Genomic DNA, 21,859 nt, shown 5'->3' on the forward strand with positions numbered 1-21,859 from the left:
TACAGTCGTTGGTGGAAGAAGTAGTGAAATCATTTAGTTAAGTAACAGAAGCAACACCACAGTATGACAATACTCAAGTTAAAAAGGCTACTGCATTCAAAATTCCACATGAGTAAATGTGTAAAATTCAATACAGTGGAGCTACAGTCAGTTATATTTAATAATTAGATCGTATTATTAATGTGTTAATATGTAAACATTACCATGATGTTGTAGGTCAAATCTAACTTTAATTACAGTTCAAATTAGCCTTATATAGCTTTATAGCCTAGCATACAATTGAAATAGCTTACTCAAAGTAGCAGCTCTGTCCCTCAAAGTGTTCCTACCTAAATGCTCTTAAGTACTACATAAATTTAGAGAATATGTTGAGCTATAACCGACATTTAGTAGCTTGTGTTACAAGCTAGTAATACAATAAGCAATCTTAAGAAAGCAAGCAGAATTTCTCATTGAAAAGGAACATTGACCATTTTAAAAGTGACTGATTGCTCTGTGTTTTATCTATCGATGAAGAACAGATTTGAGTCTCGTTGTCTGCAGTGTGTCATCATAGTGTTAATTCTTTATTGTCATTACATTGTAGTTCATCTTCACGACAAGCAGTTATACATACAGTGGTCTTAGATTATATCATCATCCAATACGAGGAGCGCAACAGTTAGAGTTAGTATCACAGCTAGGTTTTTCCACTGACCACGCCCAAAACCCCCCCATACCTTCATACACCCCCACCCGTCCTCCACATCATACACCAATGTATTGACAATCGTCAAATACGCCACAGGTGCCGAACCAATAAATAGGACACAGGAATAAATAAATAAATAATCAAATGAATACATACAATACATAAATAAATATCAACAAGGTGTGTATGTACTCGCATACACATACATAGCTCACCAGAAGACACCAGGTTCCGTAGGCATAAGGGCTTAATTTATACAGCCACAAGGCATTTAATGTAACACAGCCACAGGTCAGACCAAGGCCACGCTAATAACATCCTGAAAATATGTATCTCGTTTCCTTAAAGCCGCAGCAACCCCAAGAGCAGAATCAATCTGATTGGTTCACGTAAACATCGGAGGGCGGGGCCTAAAAAGAATCACTGTTTTTTTCCTGGAAAGTAACTAAAATAATTAATTGGTTTTATAAAAATTACATGTTAAAGGTCCCAAAATGTAAACATTAACCCCAAAAGTAAAAGAATGAATCCAAAAATCTTTAGTGGAAGAGTTGCTTATTTTTTTATCAAGCTAGCAGTTTCCCCATTTTCACTCTTTATGCTAAGCTAAGCTAACTAGCTGCTGGCACTAGTGTGGTTCCAGGGTGCAACTTATAACTTATTTGGTCCCGAAAAAGTCCAGCTAAACCTTTTCATTCGTTGCACTGTTGCGCTTGAAGTCATGTAGTTTATTTAAATAATTGAGTTTATGGCCATTTCCTGATTCGTGTGACTTAAATGAAGAAAAACATGTCTGTGGATGATTATTCCTGTTTACAATAATTTACATAATGTGTTCAGAAATTAAATTAAAATGTAAATTACTAATTAAATTATGTGCTGGTGCATCTAAATGAACAGGTTCGGCGCACCAGTGCAACCAGTATGAGCTTCTAGTCTGGAGTGCTGGCTAGATTCATTTTTATCGTAGAGTTATGAGAGAAGTATCGATGGTCTCTTGGAAAAAAACGAGCAATTGGTCATTTGGTGTTTTATGGTGTGATTAATGGGTTAATCATGTGGCCAACTCCAAAAACCAAGTGATCATCTTCAGTATGATTCCATTTCATTGTTTTGAATATATAATATGGAGTTTTCAGTTTTTCTATTACATTAATAAACAGTCAACATTCAGCGGCTCCTGAATATAAAGTCACTCTTCTCAAGACAAACCAATGAGAGTATTTCTGCTCTGCGAGCTGCAGTGTAAGACAGTCCCAGTTGAAGTGAAGCTCTGGCGGGTAACATGGCCGAGGTCTGCCTCTCACGTAGGTGAAAAGGGAAAAATGGAGCGTAACACTGTACAAGTCCCTCATTGAGGTTAGAATACATCTCGCCATAGAGGGCAAATCAGCAGAAAGGAAAACACACAAAAAAAGAAGAAGAGCAACAAAGATCCAAATAAATAAAAACATATTCAAGAAGATTCAAAACAGTCTTAAAGCACTTTGTAATTTAAAGAGGAGAGCTATACAAATATAGCTAAACCAAGTCAAAACATAAATAAAAAAAACAATAACACAGAAACGGAACATTAGAAAATGAAGGGCATCAGTAAACAAAGGCTCGATGCAGCGCGAGAAAAAGCCAACAGGACGAATATCTTCCCCTTTTTTTGTTTTAGTTTTGAAGCCATCTCAAACAGCAGACGTGAAGCAGTTCAGTTTCATGCAGCTCACAGACTTTTTCCACAGGTTTCAGACTCAGATCACAAGAGACGGAACAAAGAAAATCAAAGAAATAAAAACAAAAAACAGCGAACACAGGTGTGCTCCGAACCCTCGTCTTTAACAACCACCTGAAACACAGAAACAGGTGCGTGAAAAGAGAATATCAACGAGATTGACTGTTTGTGATTGTATTGTCGTTGTCACGTGTGCTTTGGCAATGGAAGAGATGTCTATAAGATCTAAAGCAGATAGATAGACAGATAGACAGATAGACAGATAGACAGATAGATAGATAGATAGATAGATAGATAGATTGATCGATTTGACTGCAGTTTTCCTTCAGAGCCATCTCTTCCTCATTTTAGTATTAGATCATCATTTATTGCCTTTTAAGTGTTTATTGTCTTGATTATATTGGTTAAAAATGCACTTATTTATTACTATTTGTGTCCAAAACACCAGGAAAACCTTCAACTTTCACATCCTTCAACCAAATATTTAAGAGGGGACACTACAGGTGAACTTGGATATCTTAAAGTCAGGTTCAAAACTTCTCGTTTCATTTTGCTGATATATTGGAGTGAAAGGTTTTTATGGATCCGTTTCTGTCACATCCGAAAACACTGTCAACAACCGTAAAAAGCTATTTTCGCTATGTTTTTTTATTTAATAAAATGATCTATAAATCAGGCTGTGAAGGATATATGAACAACCTCTGTAAAACCCTTCAGATTGTAGACTGGAACGTTTGGAGCTGTTGAACTGGATATATCTGGCTCAAAAAATTTGAATTGTGACATTATATTTACGTACATTTTTAGACCAAAAACACTGAATATACGCACCAATTAGCATTAATGTCCAGAACTGATATTTGATCTAAAATAAGACACGGTTGGAAGTAAAATAGCTCAAAATCTCAAATGTGACCAGAGCATGAAAAAATGGTGTTTTCACCTGTAGCGTCTCCCCTTTGTAACATTTTCTTACCTGGTAAATTATTATTACTGTCAACTAACATGTCAAGAACCAGCACGATATCATCAACAACGTCTCACTTTTCCGACTTGGCTAAACGGCTACAGAAGCATCCCGACACTGTGACATCACCACAGCGCCGTCCGTAACGGAACACAAGTATTCAGAATAATTCAGGATACAAAAGTGAAGCATCTGTACATCTTCCAACGTTTAGGTATTCTGCACAACACTGCATCACAGAGAAATGCCTGCACAGGAATGTGAAGCGAGAGGCTAGCTGGTTAGCCACATCTGGCGCATTAGCATTAGCCATGCTAGCACAGATTCCTGCTGCTTGTTTGATGCGGTAATAAATAATGCCTGGATAGAAAAAATCTCAGTTAAAATATTTAAAAATGTTAGCATGGTGAACGAGAGCAACAAACCCATTAAGCTAACTGGTTTTAGCCTCCTGTTTGCACCAGAACCAGAATCTTTGAAAGTATTTTGTTATGTACAATGGAGTTGATATAAACCCAGCACCATTCTGAATGTCCTTCTCAACAAGTCATGAATAAAATGGTAAATTCTTCACTTTAACGTCTCGTTTAAACAGAACAACAAATCATAAAAACAGAAAAACACATTTGAACAAATCCCTTAACACTGCCACAACATTTCCATCTCTGTTAGCCTCGATTTGGATTGTATCTGAATCCCTCCGTCAGCTTGTCTTCTAGTTAGCAATAGTCAACACGTGCTAAAGCTGCGAGACAAAAGCCAGTAAAATTTTTTAGTTAAAAAATGTTTTGCTGCTTTTTAAAGTCAAAACACCCAAACTTTGGTTTTTATAAATGTTTTCACCTGAACTGATGGTTTCCATTGTCTTTAAAAGTTTGATTTTTTAATCTATCATCATCGATAAAGAGCTGAATTATTAAAGAGCATTCAACACCAAATAACATGAATCTTTGTTTGAGTAGACTTATTAATACTGCCGTACAAACACTGCTGATACATACGCACACAGAGGCAGGTAGCACTTTGGTGCAGTAACAGTTGTAGCCACTGAACAAGTCCCACATTATATCGTATGTGATGATACTCCATTGAACGACCACGGCTTAAAGTTACCACCAATACTTAAGTTCTCTAACCTAAGAGGAATTTGAGGCTTCTAGAATGTTCTGACAACGGCTGAATAAATGAGATTGCACCTTATAAACGAACGGGAAACATTCTCATACAGTCCAGAATGTTTCTAAATTATTCTGTGCTGTCAAGGTTTTCAAATATTAAATTGAGAACTTGAGCAAGACAAGATTTACAAATGTCCTAGAACATTTAACTGATGAGTACATGGTGCCTTTTCTTTCAACAACTTGGAACCAGTTCCATTCCAGTAAACACGGGTAATTTTTAACCTTTCGTAGCACTTATAAATAAATTATTTACAAGTCTGAGAAGCTGTTTTCCAGCTGAGACCAAAAGTAGCAGGGATTCTCAAGTGGGAACTGAACTTCGTCCATCATAATCTACATACAAGTCGCCCTCCGTCGATGATGCATCCTTGATTACTGTAGTTCCACTCGAGAATCAGATAGCAACAAGGTTCCAAATATCAGAACCGGTTCAGGAATCAGAGCAAGTTTGGTGAAAAAGTGGGTACAGAGGGGTTATTATGAATCTTGTTGCTCTTGTTGCCAAGAATCTGTCTCTGAATGGTTGCCATCATTGGTTGGGTTGTTTAGGGTTGGAAGTAGAATATCAGGGTGTGCGTCAGAGGCAGAGTAGCCAATCAGAGGTGGAGTAAAAGCAGTGGGATCCATAGTAACACGCTATAAAGACCATTAGAACGCTTTGAAGGTTCTGGAATGTATCGCAAGAGTTCTAGAATCTCTGTGGGTTCTAGAGTGGCAGCTAACGTGACGTCTTAATGAAGGAAGTTCTGTTGCCTTCAGGACACACTGGGCATCATTCGTGTTTAAAAAACAGGAATTTTTAGAACAGCTACCTCCGTAGTCTTGCATGCAAAAGCCACGAGTACGACAAATCAACAAGCATCTACTCCACACAGTACACACACAACACTGTGGATGGGTGACTCAGAATTGTATACAGAGAAAAAACAAGCATCCTTTCCTCTTTTGCCTGCTGTAATAACCCCACGACTTATCTGTGCATCGACCCGGTAAGAAGTTCTGTTCGGTACAACTGGCCTGTGCTGGTTGTGTTAGCATATCGCTGCTGAGAAAAAACATGTAACCCAGAGTTTTCATTTCATCGCTTGAGCTGACATGTTTAATGATGAATGAGTGTCCTGACCCTCATCACCTGTTAAAATCTCCTTCATTCTCCTCTTCGTTCTGGAAACTTATTGCAGATACTGCCATATTCGCTCCGACGTCTTAACACTCAAACGTTTTGGTTTGGCTGGTTCATGCATGCAGCCACTGAGCTGAGAACAGCAGAGTATGTTACAAGAGATGTACTCAATCAAAAGCAGGAGGGTCTGGTGACCGTCTGCAGCTTTGGATGGTCGGTCGAAAGGTCTGCATATCGGTATGGAACCATGCTGAAAGGCAGTGCTAGCCGAGGAGGGAAGGAGCAAAGAAAGAAAGAAAAGACAGGGAGTGCTGAGAGCTCTTAGGCTGAAGAAAAGCACAGGAAGGCAAGTCAAGGTAGAAAAAGACAGAAGTACTTTGAGAGAAAGACAGCAAGAAAGACGAGAAGACAGTTTTCACAAAAAAGCTGCCAGGCAGTTGAACTGACGAGCAGGAATTTGTGCTGGCTTGATCATAATAGAGTAAGAACAAGTCGAAACGCACATACAGACACATACATGCACGTACATATACACCGTGCCTTCTTCGCAAGTCTCCGAAGCCTCACTGGTATCCGGCGCTGCCCGGCTGAGCGGAGCACTACTGAGTGAGCACTGTGCTGCAAAAGATCATCATCTTCTCGTCTCTTCAGTCCTTCTCTTCTCCCTCTCTTCTGCATGTCTCACGCTAAAAAAATCCTCCTCTAATCACTGTCCTACTGCCTCGTCCACCGCGTCTCCGTCTCTGTCACAGTCACTTCAGTCCATTTTGTGAAAGCAGAATCGCACAGAAGCACAGAAGAAGAAGTAGAAGTAGAAGGAGGGCGTGGTTTGTTGTTTTTATACGCAATTACAGGCTGTTTTCAGGGTGTCTGGATTGGTCGAGGGGAGAAGGATCAGGTCGATGGCGGGACCTAATGAGGGAGCGGCACCAGGATATCCACGTAGTTGATGGGGAAGAAGCCCGACTGGCCGTTGATCATGCCCTCGTACCAGTTGTCGTCGATCTGGTTGGTCAGGGTGATGACGTCGCCCTCTTTGAAGCCCAGCTCGCCTTCGTTCTCTGGTTCAAAGTCGTAGAGTGCTCGGCAACAGGGCTGGTCCATGGGGGCTGTGAGGAGACAGAAACAGCAAGTGTGAGATTTAATCAGACTTGTAAATAAAGTGCTACAGCCCCTTGTGCCAGTTAGCTTTTCATAGCTTTCTTGCATTTACATTCCAGTGTGTGTTATAGTGCTTCTATTGGTCAACATCACACTTTATTTCACGTGAGTTGTCAACTGAGGAACGAAAAATTCCAACACACTCGTCTCATTTCGACATCATGAGGTGTCCCGGCTGCTTTGTTGTTTGACCTTCATAATGACACACTAAATGAGATGAATCAAACAATTATTGTTCCTGATGTTAATTTTTGTTCCTGGCGGCCCTTGTGTGTTGAGTCGTGACATGGCAGAAGGCCGTCTGACGCTCATTCAACACCCCCGAGCTCCTTACCTGGTGATCTTCCGGGCGATTTGGCAGAGTGGATCCCTCCGTTGTGGCTCTCGCTGGGGGGCAGCAGCTCCAGGGTCATTCTGGGTTTCGGAGCGTACTCCTTCCTCGGTTTACTGGACACTTCTTTTATCCTGGACAGTTAACAAAAAAAAGTTTGTGTATCCACATTGATCGATGTCAGCTGGGTTATTTTTATCACAGCCGAGCCAACGGATCAATACCTGTCCTCCATCTTGCTGGAGAGCTGTTGGAGGATTTCGGCAGAGCGGCTGTGGTACTCCAACTGGGCCTGAACCAACGCTGCCAGCTGGCTCACCTGCTCTATCTGCAACACACACACACACACATATGTTGTTTCCATTACCATCCCTGTTCTGTATCCATGCTGGGCCTGAGTCTGGCTCCACACAGCATGGCACAGGATGGGACCCTATTGAAAACTGTAACTATGGCAACAAGGGAACCATGTTAACATCAACATAATGAATATTTGATTAAGTGTGTGTCCTTCACCAATAAAATTTTTCCTGACGTCCATGTTTATGAAAATGCTGATTCACTATGGTTTAGAAATGTATGTTTGTAAAGTTTCACCCACGCCATCCTCAACACTTTTCTGTTGGTGCTGCAACTAACAATTAAATTATCAATTAATCAATTGTTTGGTCCATAAAATATCTAAAAAATGTCAAAAAATTGATGCCTCACTAGCTCAGTCGGTAGTGTGTGAAACCTGTATATAGAGGCTGTGTCATCAGTCGGTAGTGTGTGAAACCTGTGTACAGAGGCTGTGTCCTCAGTCGGTAGTGTGTGCCCAGTGTATAGAGGCTGTGTCCTCAGTCGGTAGTGTGTGAAACCTGTGTACAGAGGCTGTGTTCTCAGTCGGTAGTGTGTGAAACCTGTATATAGAGGCTGTGTCCTCAGTTGGTAGTGTGTGAAACCTGTATATAGAGGCTGTGTCCTCAGTTGGTAGTGTGTGAAACCTGTGTACAGAGGCTGTGTTCTCAGTCGGTAGTGTGTTCCTGGTGTACAGAGGCCGTGTCCTCAGACGGTAGTGTGCGTGCAACCTGCGTACAGAGGCCGTGTCCTCAGACGGTAGTGTGTGAAACCTGTGTACAGAGGCTGTGTCCTCAGTCGGTAGTGTGTGAAACCTGTGTACAGAGGCTGTGTCCTCAGTCGGTAGTGTGTGAAACCTGTGTACAGAGGCTGTGTCCTCAGACGGTAGTGTGCGTGCAACCTGCGTACAGAGGCTGTGTCTTCAGTCAGTAGTGTGTGTGCAACCTGCATACAGAGGCTGTGTCCTCAGTTGGTAGTGTGTGCCCGGTGTACAGAGGCTGTGTCCTCGCCGCAGGGTTTGAATGTGGAACCCTGCAGGCCTTTGCTGCATGTCATCCTCCTCTCTTTCATTCATAAAGTCATTAGAAATAAAGTTGACAGAAACTATGACGGATAAAAATGACTTCAGTGTAAATAAAACTCTCTTTACAATCAACACGGACGTTAAAACGACTGATTGATCGAACAGTTGGCAGATCATTTGAAAATGACTGGTAGTTCCAGTCCTAAACATAGAAGCAGATCAGGCGTCCTTACGTCGCTCTCCAGCAGGTTGAACATGCTCTGCTCTGCGATCTCTTTGCTCTCATCAAACTTCTCCAGCGCCTGTTTGATTTCATCCTCCTGGACTTTCCCCTGACGCTTCTTCTTGTAGTCGAAGTCCAGACGGCGGCCCTCCATCTTCTTCAAGTGGTGCTGCAGTGGACGGGGACAGTAGTAAGCTCCAACACGGAAATCATTCAATAACAATCTCACCGATAATGGTGTTTTACTCACCTGTATCTCTTTGAGGTCTTTGTCGTGGAGGTTCTGTAGCGGGTCGATGAAGTTCTGTTTGACCTCCATGTCCAGAGCGTCCTTCACCTCCCCAAGCTCCTTCATCGCCTCGCTGGCGTCGATCAGTGCCATACCTAGAAGGAAGGGATAGAGGGAAGATGGAGAGAAATAGTGAGGAGGGATTATCCTTGACAGGAAGTAGTCAAAAAGCCATCTATTGATTTGAGTGTGTTTAGTTGATGTCGAGAGAGTCGGACGGACTCTTTACTTTGGCATCCTCTGACCTTTTCTAGTGCTTTGTGGTTCATTTCTGGGTTCTGGTTACTTAAAAGTCTGACAGAGAGCCTTTTATGAATGTCTGAAAACACAACTTGACCTCAGTCCGGCCTGATTTAAATCTAATAAGTGAATGCCAGAAATTCTGCATTGAAGATGGCTGGTGGAAGACGTGAAAGTATGATAGTTATTTAGACTCCATTCTCAAGGAACTGGTGACCCTCAACTCTTTTCTACATATATTCTAAATGTGTGTAACGACCTGTAAGCACCATTTTGATCATTTGTAGGTCAAAAACCTTAAAAAATTGATTTTAGTCCAGTAGTTTTGGCGGGAAAAGTGTGGGCCCTCCTGCTTTATTAGATCTAAGATTAGCACTGTTAGCTTGTCAGACTTACCGAAGCTGGACTCCTCCCCTAACTCCCGTCCAAACTTCAACATGGCGTCGCCCAGGACGCTCTCAGCCTGCGGGTAACCAGGTCCCTTCTCCTGCCCGCGGATCTTTGACATGGTGTTGATCATACTCAGCTTGGCTCTGGATGCTGCAGGGCGGTAATGGTTAGATTAGATCATCCAGGTCATGGTAACACTAAGTGCTGTATGGTAGGCGACTGGAAGTGTTTCAGCTCTTATCCAAGAAGCTTCTTCAGTTCTAACAAACTGGAAAAGAGCTGCAGGGTTTTAAACTCTGTCCCACACAGGGTTTAAAAGCCTGCAACCAGTGGGCGCTCACTGGGCTCACCAACCAACATGAAGGACGGTTGGATCAACGACCCACAAGAGACCCTAACGACTCCCAAACTCAGAGTTCACACGTGTCCTTAACGACTCTGTAAGGACACTCCTACACAGAGTTTAAAAGCCTGCAAATCCCCTCCAGTTATTCAGAACTGAAGAAACCTCTTGGACGAGAGCTGAAACGTCTTCAGGAAACTAAAACAAGTCCAGTTGTTTATGATACAGCACTTGGAGTTAGCTGTGTATTTTCTACCTGGGTTGGGTTGTAGGTATTCTGTAGTTTTGGTCATGATGTCCAACACTGCTCTGCTGGTGATGTCCACCTTCTGCAGAGGAGAACAAGAGATGACAAACGTAAACGAACTGAACGATGATTAAGTCTAGATATTAATGTATGCTAACAGATACGAAGCATATGGAAGCCCTGAGGGGACAAGTGACACATTTAACATTTTTCTGTGAACCATTTTCTTAGTCTGATCCAAACTGTTTTCTAAACTAAACTAAATAAAGCATAAAGATCCACCACGATAATCTAAGTCTCTTATTTCTTTTTCTGGGGGGAAAACAGGTAAAAGGCAAAAATATGGAAAACAGACAAAGATAAGGGCCACTGACATGATTCTTTTTTTTCAGACCTAGAAAATAGAAAATAGATGACATGAAAGAAATGTAGGGCCCTATGAAATCCGTTTTATTTTTTCCCAAATTCCGTTTTTTCCGTTTTAATTTTTGGGAATTCCGTTTTTTCCGTTTTAATTTTTGTGAATCCTGATTTACTCTTATTGTACTACCAAAAACAGTGTGTTATTAATGTAAATAACTCAAATGTACACAAATTAAATAGAAATTACCTTAAATTAATTGAGGGGACAAACATATTTCCTCAATACTGTACCATACAGTACAGTAAAGTGCATCAAAAATATTTTGACTTCATCATGTCTTCATACAGTAGTATATTTTGTGTTTGTATGGGTTTCATTGAATAAAAACATGGTCAGCTCTCAGGCAGATCCAGAAAAGCCTCCCAGCCCAGGCAGAGTCAGCTAAGAGGGCTGTGGCTAACGGGGCTAGCTAGCTAACAGCAGCTACTGTTAGCAGCAGTTAACAGTCACTCTGGTATTATATGCCAATAATATGAATCGGACAGTGGCTAACTCTGACGCATTACATCTTTAATTATGATTTCTCAGGTCTGCTTCTTTGCAAAACAACAGTTCACCTGACACATACAAGTCGTTCGGGAACTGCTCGGCTCTGTACTGAGGGGTAAATGTCAAGTTTCTCAGTTTTTTCGCCGACGAAGACGGCGCCGTGGGCAGCCACTTCGCCATGCTTGCAATGTTTTGACGGGGGAGCTCAGTCTGTGGGGAGGGGGGCGGCGACTTGTTGTGCCACCCAGATTTGGTTCCCCCCGTGCAGTTTTCCCTAGACAAAAGTTCCTCTTCCACACAAGAACAACATTTCAGTGAAATTATGTCAAATTCCGCGATATTCCGTGTTAAAAAGCAGATTCCGTTTTAATCGGCCAATTCCGCGATTCCGTCCGCAATTCCGTGATCGCGGAAATCATAGGGCCCTAGAAATGTTTCCTCACTGCTTCTGTAGAGGCCAGCAGCTCTTAACTTACTGAAAGCACGTTTGTAAAACAGCTTCATGAACAAAAAGCTGTCATAATTAGTCAAATAAGACTAGGGTTGTCAAAAGTATCGAAACTCAAAAAAGTATTGATACTAAAATGTTGTATCCGGATACGATTCTCATTTTCAAAAGTATCGATACCAGACCTGAAACTTGTTATCATATTTGCAGTTTCTTTTTGCACAACTGTTTTTTATTATAAATATTACATGATGTAACAGAGGTTATTTTTGCATTTTTCTTGTTTATAAAAATATTTCCTTTAAATTTTGGGGTCTTTTTTTATCCTTGTGGTATCGAAAATGGTATCGAGTATCGAATATTTTCCTGAGTATCGGTATCGAGTTGAAAATTTTAGTATCGTGACAACTCTAAATAAGACAGAATAAAAAATCCAAACATTGAAAACTAAGTATGGTTCGTCACGTATCAAAATATTTCATGAATATTTACCTTTTCCATTTCTTTGAAGTCATCGTCTAGCTTGGTTCCTTCTGCTCCTCCGACCTTCTCGCTGACTTTCTGTAGCAGCAATCAACAAAGAAAGGACAAAGGAAAGAAAGAAAGTTAGGATTTTTCTGCTCTTAAACACTTTCTCGTCTCTCAGGGTTGTTTAAAAACATGAAAGACTCGACTGATTTCAAAGGGGTCATGGAGAGAATACTGATTATTAGTGTGAGATGAAAGTGAGACATCAAGAAGACATCGAATATGAAGTTCTGACATTCCCTTTGTAGACGACAAAATGAGTAATCTAACATCAGATGACTCATCACACTGAGGACTGTTTGGTGTGAGTTTTAACCTTTAATTTCCGCGGCGTGGTTGTTCGTGTCATTAAAATATATTAAAGTGAGTCACCAACACTTTATTCTTCTGCATGCTTGAATGTGAAGGCAGCGAACGAGCAGCTTCATCCTTCCACAAGCGCCTCCCTGCAAGACGAGTTTCACCGTTTGTGCTGTCGTCCTTTAAAAGTTTCTCACAGTCAAACCTGATGAAAACTGTTTACAGACTAACAGGATTATCTAGATTCTGTTTTGTGTGACTCCAAAGCTTTTCTGTTTTGTTATTTGTATCCAGAACCACAGAACTTTCGTCCACAGAACTTCAGTTATCAATATGAGCAGATTTATTGTGATGTTCATCTTGTTCAGGGCCTTTTCTGACCCAGTTGTTGGTGTTGATGAGATGATGTAGCTCACTGAGCTTTCACACAAAACTACATGATCTTTGACTTAAATTAGAACAAACTGTCAATTTAAAAGATCAGTTTCAAGTCAATAAAGTGTCAAACATCGTTTTATTTGTCTCTTCATTCACTAACATACAATGTTTGTCTGAAACAAGGTCCCATGAGGTCCACTGGAAGAGACGTGGCTTACTTTGGGTCAGTTTTTAGATTATTAGTTATGAATGAATTAATGTATTATGACTTAAAAGGTTGTAGATTTCTGCTGATGAGCAGAAGACACATGAATACATATTGTGTGTGATGTAAAGCTGCTGCAGTGTTTCTCAGTGTTCCTGCTTGAGCTCGGTGATTTTGTGACTTTTATTGTTGCTTTTTATTTTATTGTTACCATTTTTTAGATGTTGAAGTGAAAGATTTAAGACTTTTTTATGCACCCAAGGAGGTCGATTTCTCTCAGATTTAGAGCAAACAACCTGTATTAGAAACCTGTTCTCACACTAGTGTAAGTTCTGTCTCGACAGATTCATGGATGTCGGGAGGATAAACTAATAAATCACACAACAAAGACGGCGTTGTAACAACAAACCACAAACCACAGCAGGTTTTTGGTCTCAACAGATGTAAACAAGTCAGAGGACAAAAACTAACGTCTGCACATCGAAGCAGACTCGTAAATGTTGCATCATATTCAGACATCCAGACCTCGAATTCATCGTTCTGCCGTCGGTGATAACCAGGAGGAGCCGCAGAGTGACACCTCACGCTTTCTAATCGCATCAGGTTGCAGAGAGGAGAGTGGGATTTTCCAACAATCGTGACTCACATCAGCCGCCCACACACTTCAGTGGGCAACACACACACACACACACACACACACTTACTCATGCAGTGTATGTGCAGCAGCATATCAGACGACACACAGCAGAGGAACTCCCACAGAAAGGTTCAGGGTGGAAGGAAGCAGCATGTTTAACACAAATACTGCTGCTGTTTATACATAATAATAATAATAATAATAATAATAATAATAATAATAATAATAATAATAATAATATACATTTATTGAGCTTGAAAATTAACATAACAACATAAACAATAACAGCTTCCATGGAAACAGCTGTATGTAACCGCAGCTCAGATACAGAAGCACCGATCCATGCCAGTGTTTAGTGTTTCCCACACATAGACTTTATCTTGACGGGCTGCCTGGGAATGTTTGGCAGACTTTGTTTTGCATTTGGTACTTATTTTCAATCTGTTGGAGAGATTGGCACCATCTGCAATCGATTAGTAGCAGTAACAGAAGTACGAGTTTATTTTGCTTTCTGACTGTAAAGCAAAGACTTTGTAAGAATGCTATAAATAAGAACGCGTACGTAAGATCTTGCATCCTTAAAATAAGACTTATATATATTAAAAAAAGAAGGAGTGGACAATCTGCCCTCACTCTACACCTTCCGTCTATCGAAACTGAGGTTTGATACTGTTCAAATTTGTCATCAGTATTAGTGCCTGGATTTCTGCACTGGAACCCAATGCCAACATCTACGGTACTTTACTCTCTTCAAAATAAAATATGTCATATCAGTTGTAAAACACAAGTCACCAAATACAAAACTGATAGAATATCAGCACACTGGATTGTATAAAAAATGTAATTAACTCTTAAAAATTTAAACTAATAACAGTAAGAGGGGCCCTACAGCATCTAGACTGATCCAAAGAAGAGGTAAGTGCATGTGATTTGTGAGATGACATTCGGTATGATGTTGGTAACCTGAACCCAAAACACCAGGTGTGTTTTATTGGGCAACTTATAAAACGTAATGATCCTGAAGAAAGTGAACATAAAGAATAAAAAAGTGGACAATTAAAGCAACACTATAAGCAAAATAGTTGTTGATTTTTCAGTTCATCAACGGCCGAATCGAGCAAACTGAATATCAACTAGCTCAAACCTACAGCTACAACTGTTAAATCATACACAAATGCAGCCGTATTTATAATATATCCACCACAGGGGACAGTTTACTATAGTAGCAGCATACAGGTACATTTATTTGAATAAAAGATCCGAATACTTTCCACCGCTGCACACACGGAAGCTGATTATGTAAAAATTCAAATCACAAGACAAGCAGCTGTGTGTGTGTGTGTGTGCAGCAGATGCCACACGTCTTCTTCATCAAACTAACAAACCGTGCAAACATGAAGGTAAATGTGTGTGTGTTTATGTAACCACACACCTGAACACCTGTGTGTGTGTGTTACAGAGGACAGGCTTTGATCAGAACGAGACAGATGGATGAGTGTGTGTGTGTGTGTGTGTGTGTGTGTGTGTGTGTGTGTGTGTGTGAGAGAGAGAGAGAGAGAGATGAGTGCAGATTTTTTAAAAAGAGAGAGATGGTATTTTTAAAATGTAAAAACAAAACACAACAAGTAGCGAGAGGAAGAAAAGTGAGAAGGACGGACAGATGAGGAGGAAGATGCAGTTGCCATGGAGACAGGGATCTGACTGGGTCCTCTAACAACACACACACACACACACACACACAGAGGTGTACTGACACAGTTACATAACTGCGTCTCTCTCTCGGTACAGTCAGTATCTTCTGCTGTTCCACTGTATCCGACGTCAGTTCAGTTCAGTTGAGTCAGATTAACATCCAGCAGCAGCGCCGACAGTTGCTTCACTTCACACGATGTCTCTGCTGTGCGCTTTTAATCCTCTTTAGTGCATATAAAGTTAGAAAACACAAAGGATACAACTACAACACTCCAACTCTAAAGCCTTGCTAGCAGCTCTGTGAGGCTGAAGCACGGTTAAGCTAAATGCTAACTAGCTAGCTTTGTGATTTCCTTTCCATGTGGGGCTTTAACTCAGATGTGTCTCAGATTAAAACACATCATCTGTCTATAGCATATCAGTTTGAGCTAAATGCTAACGTCAGTATACAAACATGCTCAAGATGACAATGCACATGTTAAGCCGGCGTGATGCTAATCATGTCCCCTGTGGTTGTTTGATGTGTTAGCATGCTATCATTTGTAGTTGTTTACATTTAAGCAAAAGACTAAAAAGCATGCTGAATTAGCAGTTAGCATTTCCTGTTTGCAGTGAAGTCATGGATGTACAGACAACTATCACTGGATCACCGTGATACTGAAGAAGACATAAAAATGTGATGATTCTCAGGGGAGTTCTGAGGTTATGAGGAGCGTTTCTTTTATATAGTTTTCTAAACAACTAACATGCCTACAGCAGATATAATGCTAACTGTGTCAACTGTTGTTTAGCGTGTTAGCATATCTATTGCTAATCAGCGCTGATGGGAATATCTTTAGTTTTGGAGCTTTTGGGGTGTAAACAGGAAGTATAACAATGCCATGGCTGAATAAAAGTTTGCCGAATTAGCAATTAGCACTTCCTGTCTGTGGTGAACCCGCAGATGTACAGACAACTTTCACTGGATTACTTTGATACTAAAGAAAAACTAAAAGTGTGATGATTCTCAGGGGAGTTCTGAGGTTATGAGGAGCGTTTCTTTCATATGGTTTCTAATGTCAGAATGACAATGCTTACATGCTTACGTTCAGCAGATATAATGCTAACCATGTCAACTGTTGTTTAGCATGTTACAGCATGTACAGCTGAGGCTGATGGGAATGTCTTTTGTTTGGGAGCTTTTGGGGGTGTAAACAGGAAGTATAACATCGCTGTAGGATATATTAAAGTTTGCAGAATTAACGATTAGCACTTCCTGTTTGCTGTGAACCAACAGATGTACAGACAGCTGTCACTGGATCGCTTTGATACGGAAGAAAACTTTAAAATGTGATGTTTCTAAAGCAAGTTCTGAATAAAGCAAATCTGATTCCAACATTGGCCTGCAGAGGGCGCTGTGCTGAGCCATCCCTCTGTAATAGATCGGATTGTTTTTCTCTACTACACCACAGGAAAGTCGAACATTACTCACAGATAAAGACTCACAGTGGACTAAACATGAACTCACTCACACAGAAAGTAGAACTAACCACCTCTCAGACCACTGAGGCATTAACACACCCCATCTGTTCGACATCTCTCTCCTCCTCCACACTTCTCACTTTCTCTTTTGTTTTTTACTCCCACTTTCTCAGCTATATTCTCTCCCACCTCTTCTTCTCCTCCTCCATCCTTCACTTCTTTCCCTCTGCTCCCTCTTTCTCTGTTTCTTTAACATCACATCATATTCAGCTCACGGTTCTCGCTGAGTCATCCCCAGAAAAATAAGCTTAATTACAAATCAGAAGATGCCGCCAGCGAGGAGGTCAGAAGGTGCAGAGGTCAGGGCGGCCCGAGAGCAGATGCAGCAGATATCCCTCCTCTCCGGCTGACATTAATCTTGTGTGGAGGAGAATTAGCCTATCGGGGGGGAGAAATAGGACCCGGGGAGAAAAGCTTGGCAGGCGCCGCCGGTTCATCTATCAGTCTGAACGGCTGCCAAAACACTCAGACGCCATCTTGGACTGGAGATGGATAAAAAGGCCAGATTGATGGCCAACACGGGCTATTTATCCAAACTGTAATACGTCTGTTTGAGGAAAAAAATCATGTTCAACCCAATTCTATAATTCTATCAATATTTATAAACCACTGATGACTCCTGAGAAGTGATTTAGTGGCAGAAAATGACTTTAGTTTACTTCTTTTAAAGTTAGAAATCCTGAGCTTTGGCTTGTATATCAGTGTGATGCGTTCAAGTGCCCAAACAAAAACACAGACATTGCAGCAGCAGCATGTAGCATCCCTACATTTACTAAAACTCTGTGTTTCAGGTGCAGACCTTCGCTGTCGCTCGCACTGAAACACAAGTTACCTTAGTTATAATGTGAGGTCATTAGTTACTTCAGTGTGTTACTAAACTAACCCCACCATCCATCCATCCCTGATGTGGACTGACTCCTGCCACCAGAGGTCACCATCCATGGGTCATAATAAGCTGCTTTCACAGTCGAGCTATGTGGTTGTTTTTTCTGATGAGGACGGGCTGACATCATGGGAGATATCAAAGACCTTCTCTGCTACTTTTAGAGGAAGCAGAAGAGGAAGGAGGAGAAGCTGTAGAAGAAGAAGACAACAGAGGAAGAACAAGAAGACAGAAGAAGGAGAAGAAGACAGAGAACAAGAAGAAGCTGTGCAAGAAGAAGAAGGAAAAGAAGATGACAGAGGAAGAACAAGAAGACAGAGAAGAAGACGAGGAATAAGGAGAAGAAGAAAAAGAAGCTGTAGAAGAAGTAAAAGAAGAAGAAGAGGCTGTAAAAGTAGAAGAAGAAGACAGAGGAAGAACAAGAAGACAGAGAATAAGACGAGGAAGAAGAAGAAGCTGTAGAAGAAGTAAAATAAGAAGAAGAGGCTGTACAAGAAGAAGAAGAAGAAGAAGAAGATGACAGAGGAAGAACAAGAAGGCAGAAGAAGGAGAAGAAGACAGAGAACAAGAAGAAGAAGGAAAAGAAGATGACAGAGGAAGAACAAGAGGGACAGAGAAGAAGACGAGGAAGAAGGAGAAGGAGAAGAAGAAGCTGTAGAAGAAGTAAAAGAAGAAGAAGAGGCTGTAGAAGAAGAAGAAGAAGAAGAAGAAGAAGAGGCTGTGGAAGAAAAAGAAGAAGAAGACGGAGGAAGAACAAGAAGACAGAGAATAAGACGAGGAAGAAGAAGAAGAAGTAAAGAAGAAGAAGAGGCTGTACAAGAAGAAGAAGAAGAAGATGACAGAGGAAGAACAGGAAGACAGAGAAGAAGACAAGGAAGAAAAAAGAGGAAAAGGGAGAAGAAGAAGAAGCAGCTGTAGAAGTCTTAGTCGTGTCATCGGTTGGAGTTCAGGTTTCTGTTTCAAAGAGCGGCTCGGTTGTCTGTTTCCTTTTCAACATGTCCAGGAGGATTTAAAGGAGGCTGAGTGACAGCTGACTTTTCTGTCGGGGTTCAGTGTTTGGAAAGCTGAATTATCATCTTGTGAGGAGGAGGTGAGGAGGTTCAGCTGTCAGTGTTTCTGCTGTTGCCTTAAGTTTCATCACCGTCCGTGTGGAGCTGAATGTGATGAAGACGAGCGAGCGAGTGAGGACAAACTGTGCAGCTGCAGATCATCAGGAGGACACAATGTGATGTCCGCCGCAGCTTCAGCACGAACCAGAACCTCTGATTACCTCCTGAGCTGGTTACATCATCCGGAGCAGGTTTGATGAAGATTACGCAAAACAAGGAAACATCTATTTATTCCTCCCAGTTTTAAATATCCGAGATAATAATGATGCGTCGCGCGTCAGAGAGGAAACGTGTTTAATGAAGAGAGGAGGCAGTGAATCAGAGGGAAACACCGACAGACCGGAGAGAAGAGAAAAGAGAGGTCGGTGATGCTTTTCTGATATTTTATGACGTGCGGAGCCACGGTTCAGTTTGAGGAGATAAAAGTACATCTGCGGAGACAGAGAGACGGAAATAAAAGAAAGAGAGACGGACAGGAAAAAGTGAGAAGGAAAGAAAAACAAGTCAGACAAAAGGAGGAGTGACTCATTCCCACCTGATACTCAAAGTTATGTTCCGCTCACATCGCCGATGTCTAGAACTGAATTCAGAGCGAACATTTGAGTTTAACGACGCAAGCACGCAAAATGAGCACTTCCTGTTCCCTCGTCTCAAAGTCTTTTAAATAGTTTTTAAGTTTAATGTCTGAATTAAGACACACGACGTAAAAATCTATCATTAAATGTCCCACAGTTTAATTTTAAACTGTCTAAATGAGACTACAGAGGTGTTGGGGACATTAAACGTCTCATCTACTCTAGTCTGTCTTTACAGGCCCACTTTAGTTACACACTGTTCCAACTCTGACTTTACAACTTGTACATTGTGCAGTAAGACTCTTAGTGGTGGTGACGTTTGAGTCATGTGACCGTGAACGTTAGCTTCTCTTACAAGCAGACAGAAAGAACTAAAGTAAGACACAGAGATGAGAAAACGACCTGGACGTCTGTTCAACACTCAAGGACACGCAGAGATCAGACAGCCGGAGTCATGGCCTCTCCTCTGACATCCATCTATCAGATCAGCTCATTATCTGATCCTGGAAGTCTCTTTGAACTGCGATCAGAACCTCCAACAAGCAGACGGAGATGTGACGGACCCGAACGAGCCCGAGCGTGGGACAGATCGGATCAGGAGTCTGACGGTGAGGAGGACGAGGACAAGATGAGATAATAAAAGGATGAGAGAGAATCAGAAATGAGGCCGGAACAAGGAGGAGAGGGTGAGTCGGAATGGATGTGGAAAGAAGGGAGGAGGAAAGGTAAGCAGAGGAGGAGGATGAGCGTCAACAGCTTCCTGAGCGGAATTCTAATTCCTGCAGGTTTCACAGCGCCGGACGCATTTTAATTCTCAGGAGGCGACGGTTTGAATCCGGCTGAAAGCCTCTGACCGGCTGCAGTGCAGCAGCTCGGAGACACAGACACCACCACGACACGCCTGCATTGTTAATCACAACCACAGGAGAAGAAGAAGAAGAAGAAGAAGAAGAAGAAGAAGAAGAAGAAGAAGAAGAAGAAGAAGAAGTCATCACGGCTCACACTTTAATCTGAGCCTGATACAGACTGAGCTGATTTGTGAGAGCACAATCTGATGAGATGTTTTGATTGTTAGTAATCAAGGAGACGTGAAAGTGATTATTTCTGTTGCATAATGCTGTTAATTCCTCTGTTGACACACTGAAACATGAACGTGAGAGCAGACGGACCAATAATGAAGGAAGAGACAGAAGAAAAACAGTCCAGAAGATGTCTGAAGTGTGGGATGAATAGTAAACAGTCCAGTGTTTCTATTTTAAACCACACAGCAGCAGAGATCATCCAGTCTGTCAGACCAGAGCCGACCAGACCAGACACAACACAACAAGGGAACGTTAACGTCACGTTAGCAGCAGCATTTAGCGTTAATCAACGTAGCTGCTAGCGGAGATTGAGGCGAGTAAAGAACGTACGTTAATTATGGTTAAATGTAATGAAAAATTAAGAACGTTAATCACTAAAGTGGCTACTGGGCAAAGCCTTATATGAATATATATGCCTCCTCACAGTTCTGACTTGTTACAAAATTAAGATTTTCTTCTTTTAAAATTTAAAAACTTTTTGTTAAAGTCTGTCTTTTTTTTTATTCTGTATTTTAAAAGAAAATTCAGATTTTTTTTTTGTAATTCTGACTGTTTTAAAAAAAAATCGGATTTATTTCTAAAATTCTGACTTTTTTCTTTTTTCTTTTTATTCTGACTTTTTCTTTAAAAGTCAGACTTTCCCCCCCAAATTCTGACTTTCTTCTCAGAATTGTAAAAACAGTCAGAATCCTGTTTGCGCTTTAAAGTGGCCCTAATCCTCTGCCGTAGATTTATTTGTCCCCACGTCAGCAAAATTTTGCCTATGAAAATATCAACCCACAGAAAATAAGATGCTGCAGTCAATTTGTTAAAACCTGAGATATATTCATAGTATTATTATGTCAGTAACACACACACACACACACACACACACACACACACACACTGCAGTGATTATTGCAATACAAATGTGTGTTTTTTTTAAAGACACCAATTATGTAGCTTTTCATTCATCCCATCTTATTTCTCTTTTTTATATATTAGTATCGCTCTTAAATTAAAAAAAAATCAGAATGAGTCTGAAATATTTCTTACCGATTACTTGATAAATAACCAGAATAATCAGAATACTTAATTAACAACAATCGTTAGCTGCAGTTCTCTTCAAAATGTCTGTTCATTATAAAGAAGTGCAAATATGGTTTACGTAGTGTACAAAGTTTAGATTTAAAAGAGCAGATGAAGCTCTGAGAAGAAGACCGAAGCAGATTGTGAAGCTCAGCCTGATTAAAACAAACGACAGCATCTTGACTGAGACGTCTTTTCATTTGTTTCTTCAGCTTCTCCTCTGGGACTCTCTCAACGCACAATCAATA

At 41.0% G+C, this 21,859-nt stretch overlaps 1 protein-coding gene across 1 annotated transcript in view; it reads right to left on the reverse strand.

The window, feature by feature from the left end:
* Positions 1 to 538: 538 nt before the first annotated feature.
* LOC115589621 (endophilin-A1-like) overlaps positions 539 to 21,859 on the reverse strand; it is a 35,587-nt gene continuing 14,266 nt past the window's right edge. The window contains exons 2-9 of the mRNA XM_030430632.1: positions 12,126 to 12,194; positions 10,282 to 10,354; positions 9,689 to 9,832; positions 9,014 to 9,147; positions 8,774 to 8,932; positions 7,402 to 7,505; positions 7,181 to 7,311; positions 539 to 6,794 (exon numbers count right to left, since the gene is read on the reverse strand). Coding sequence (XP_030286492.1) covers positions 6,598 to 6,794; positions 7,181 to 7,311; positions 7,402 to 7,505; positions 8,774 to 8,932; positions 9,014 to 9,147; positions 9,689 to 9,832; positions 10,282 to 10,354; positions 12,126 to 12,194 — 1,011 coding nt within the window. The 3' untranslated portion in view covers positions 539 to 6,597. The remainder of the gene's footprint in view (positions 6,795 to 7,180; positions 7,312 to 7,401; positions 7,506 to 8,773; positions 8,933 to 9,013; positions 9,148 to 9,688; positions 9,833 to 10,281; positions 10,355 to 12,125; positions 12,195 to 21,859) is intronic.

The sequence above is a fragment of the Sparus aurata genome, chromosome 10, assembly GCF_900880675.1.
Source record: "Sparus aurata chromosome 10, fSpaAur1.1, whole genome shotgun sequence".
NCBI classification, from domain to species: domain Eukaryota; kingdom Metazoa; phylum Chordata; class Actinopteri; order Spariformes; family Sparidae; genus Sparus; species Sparus aurata.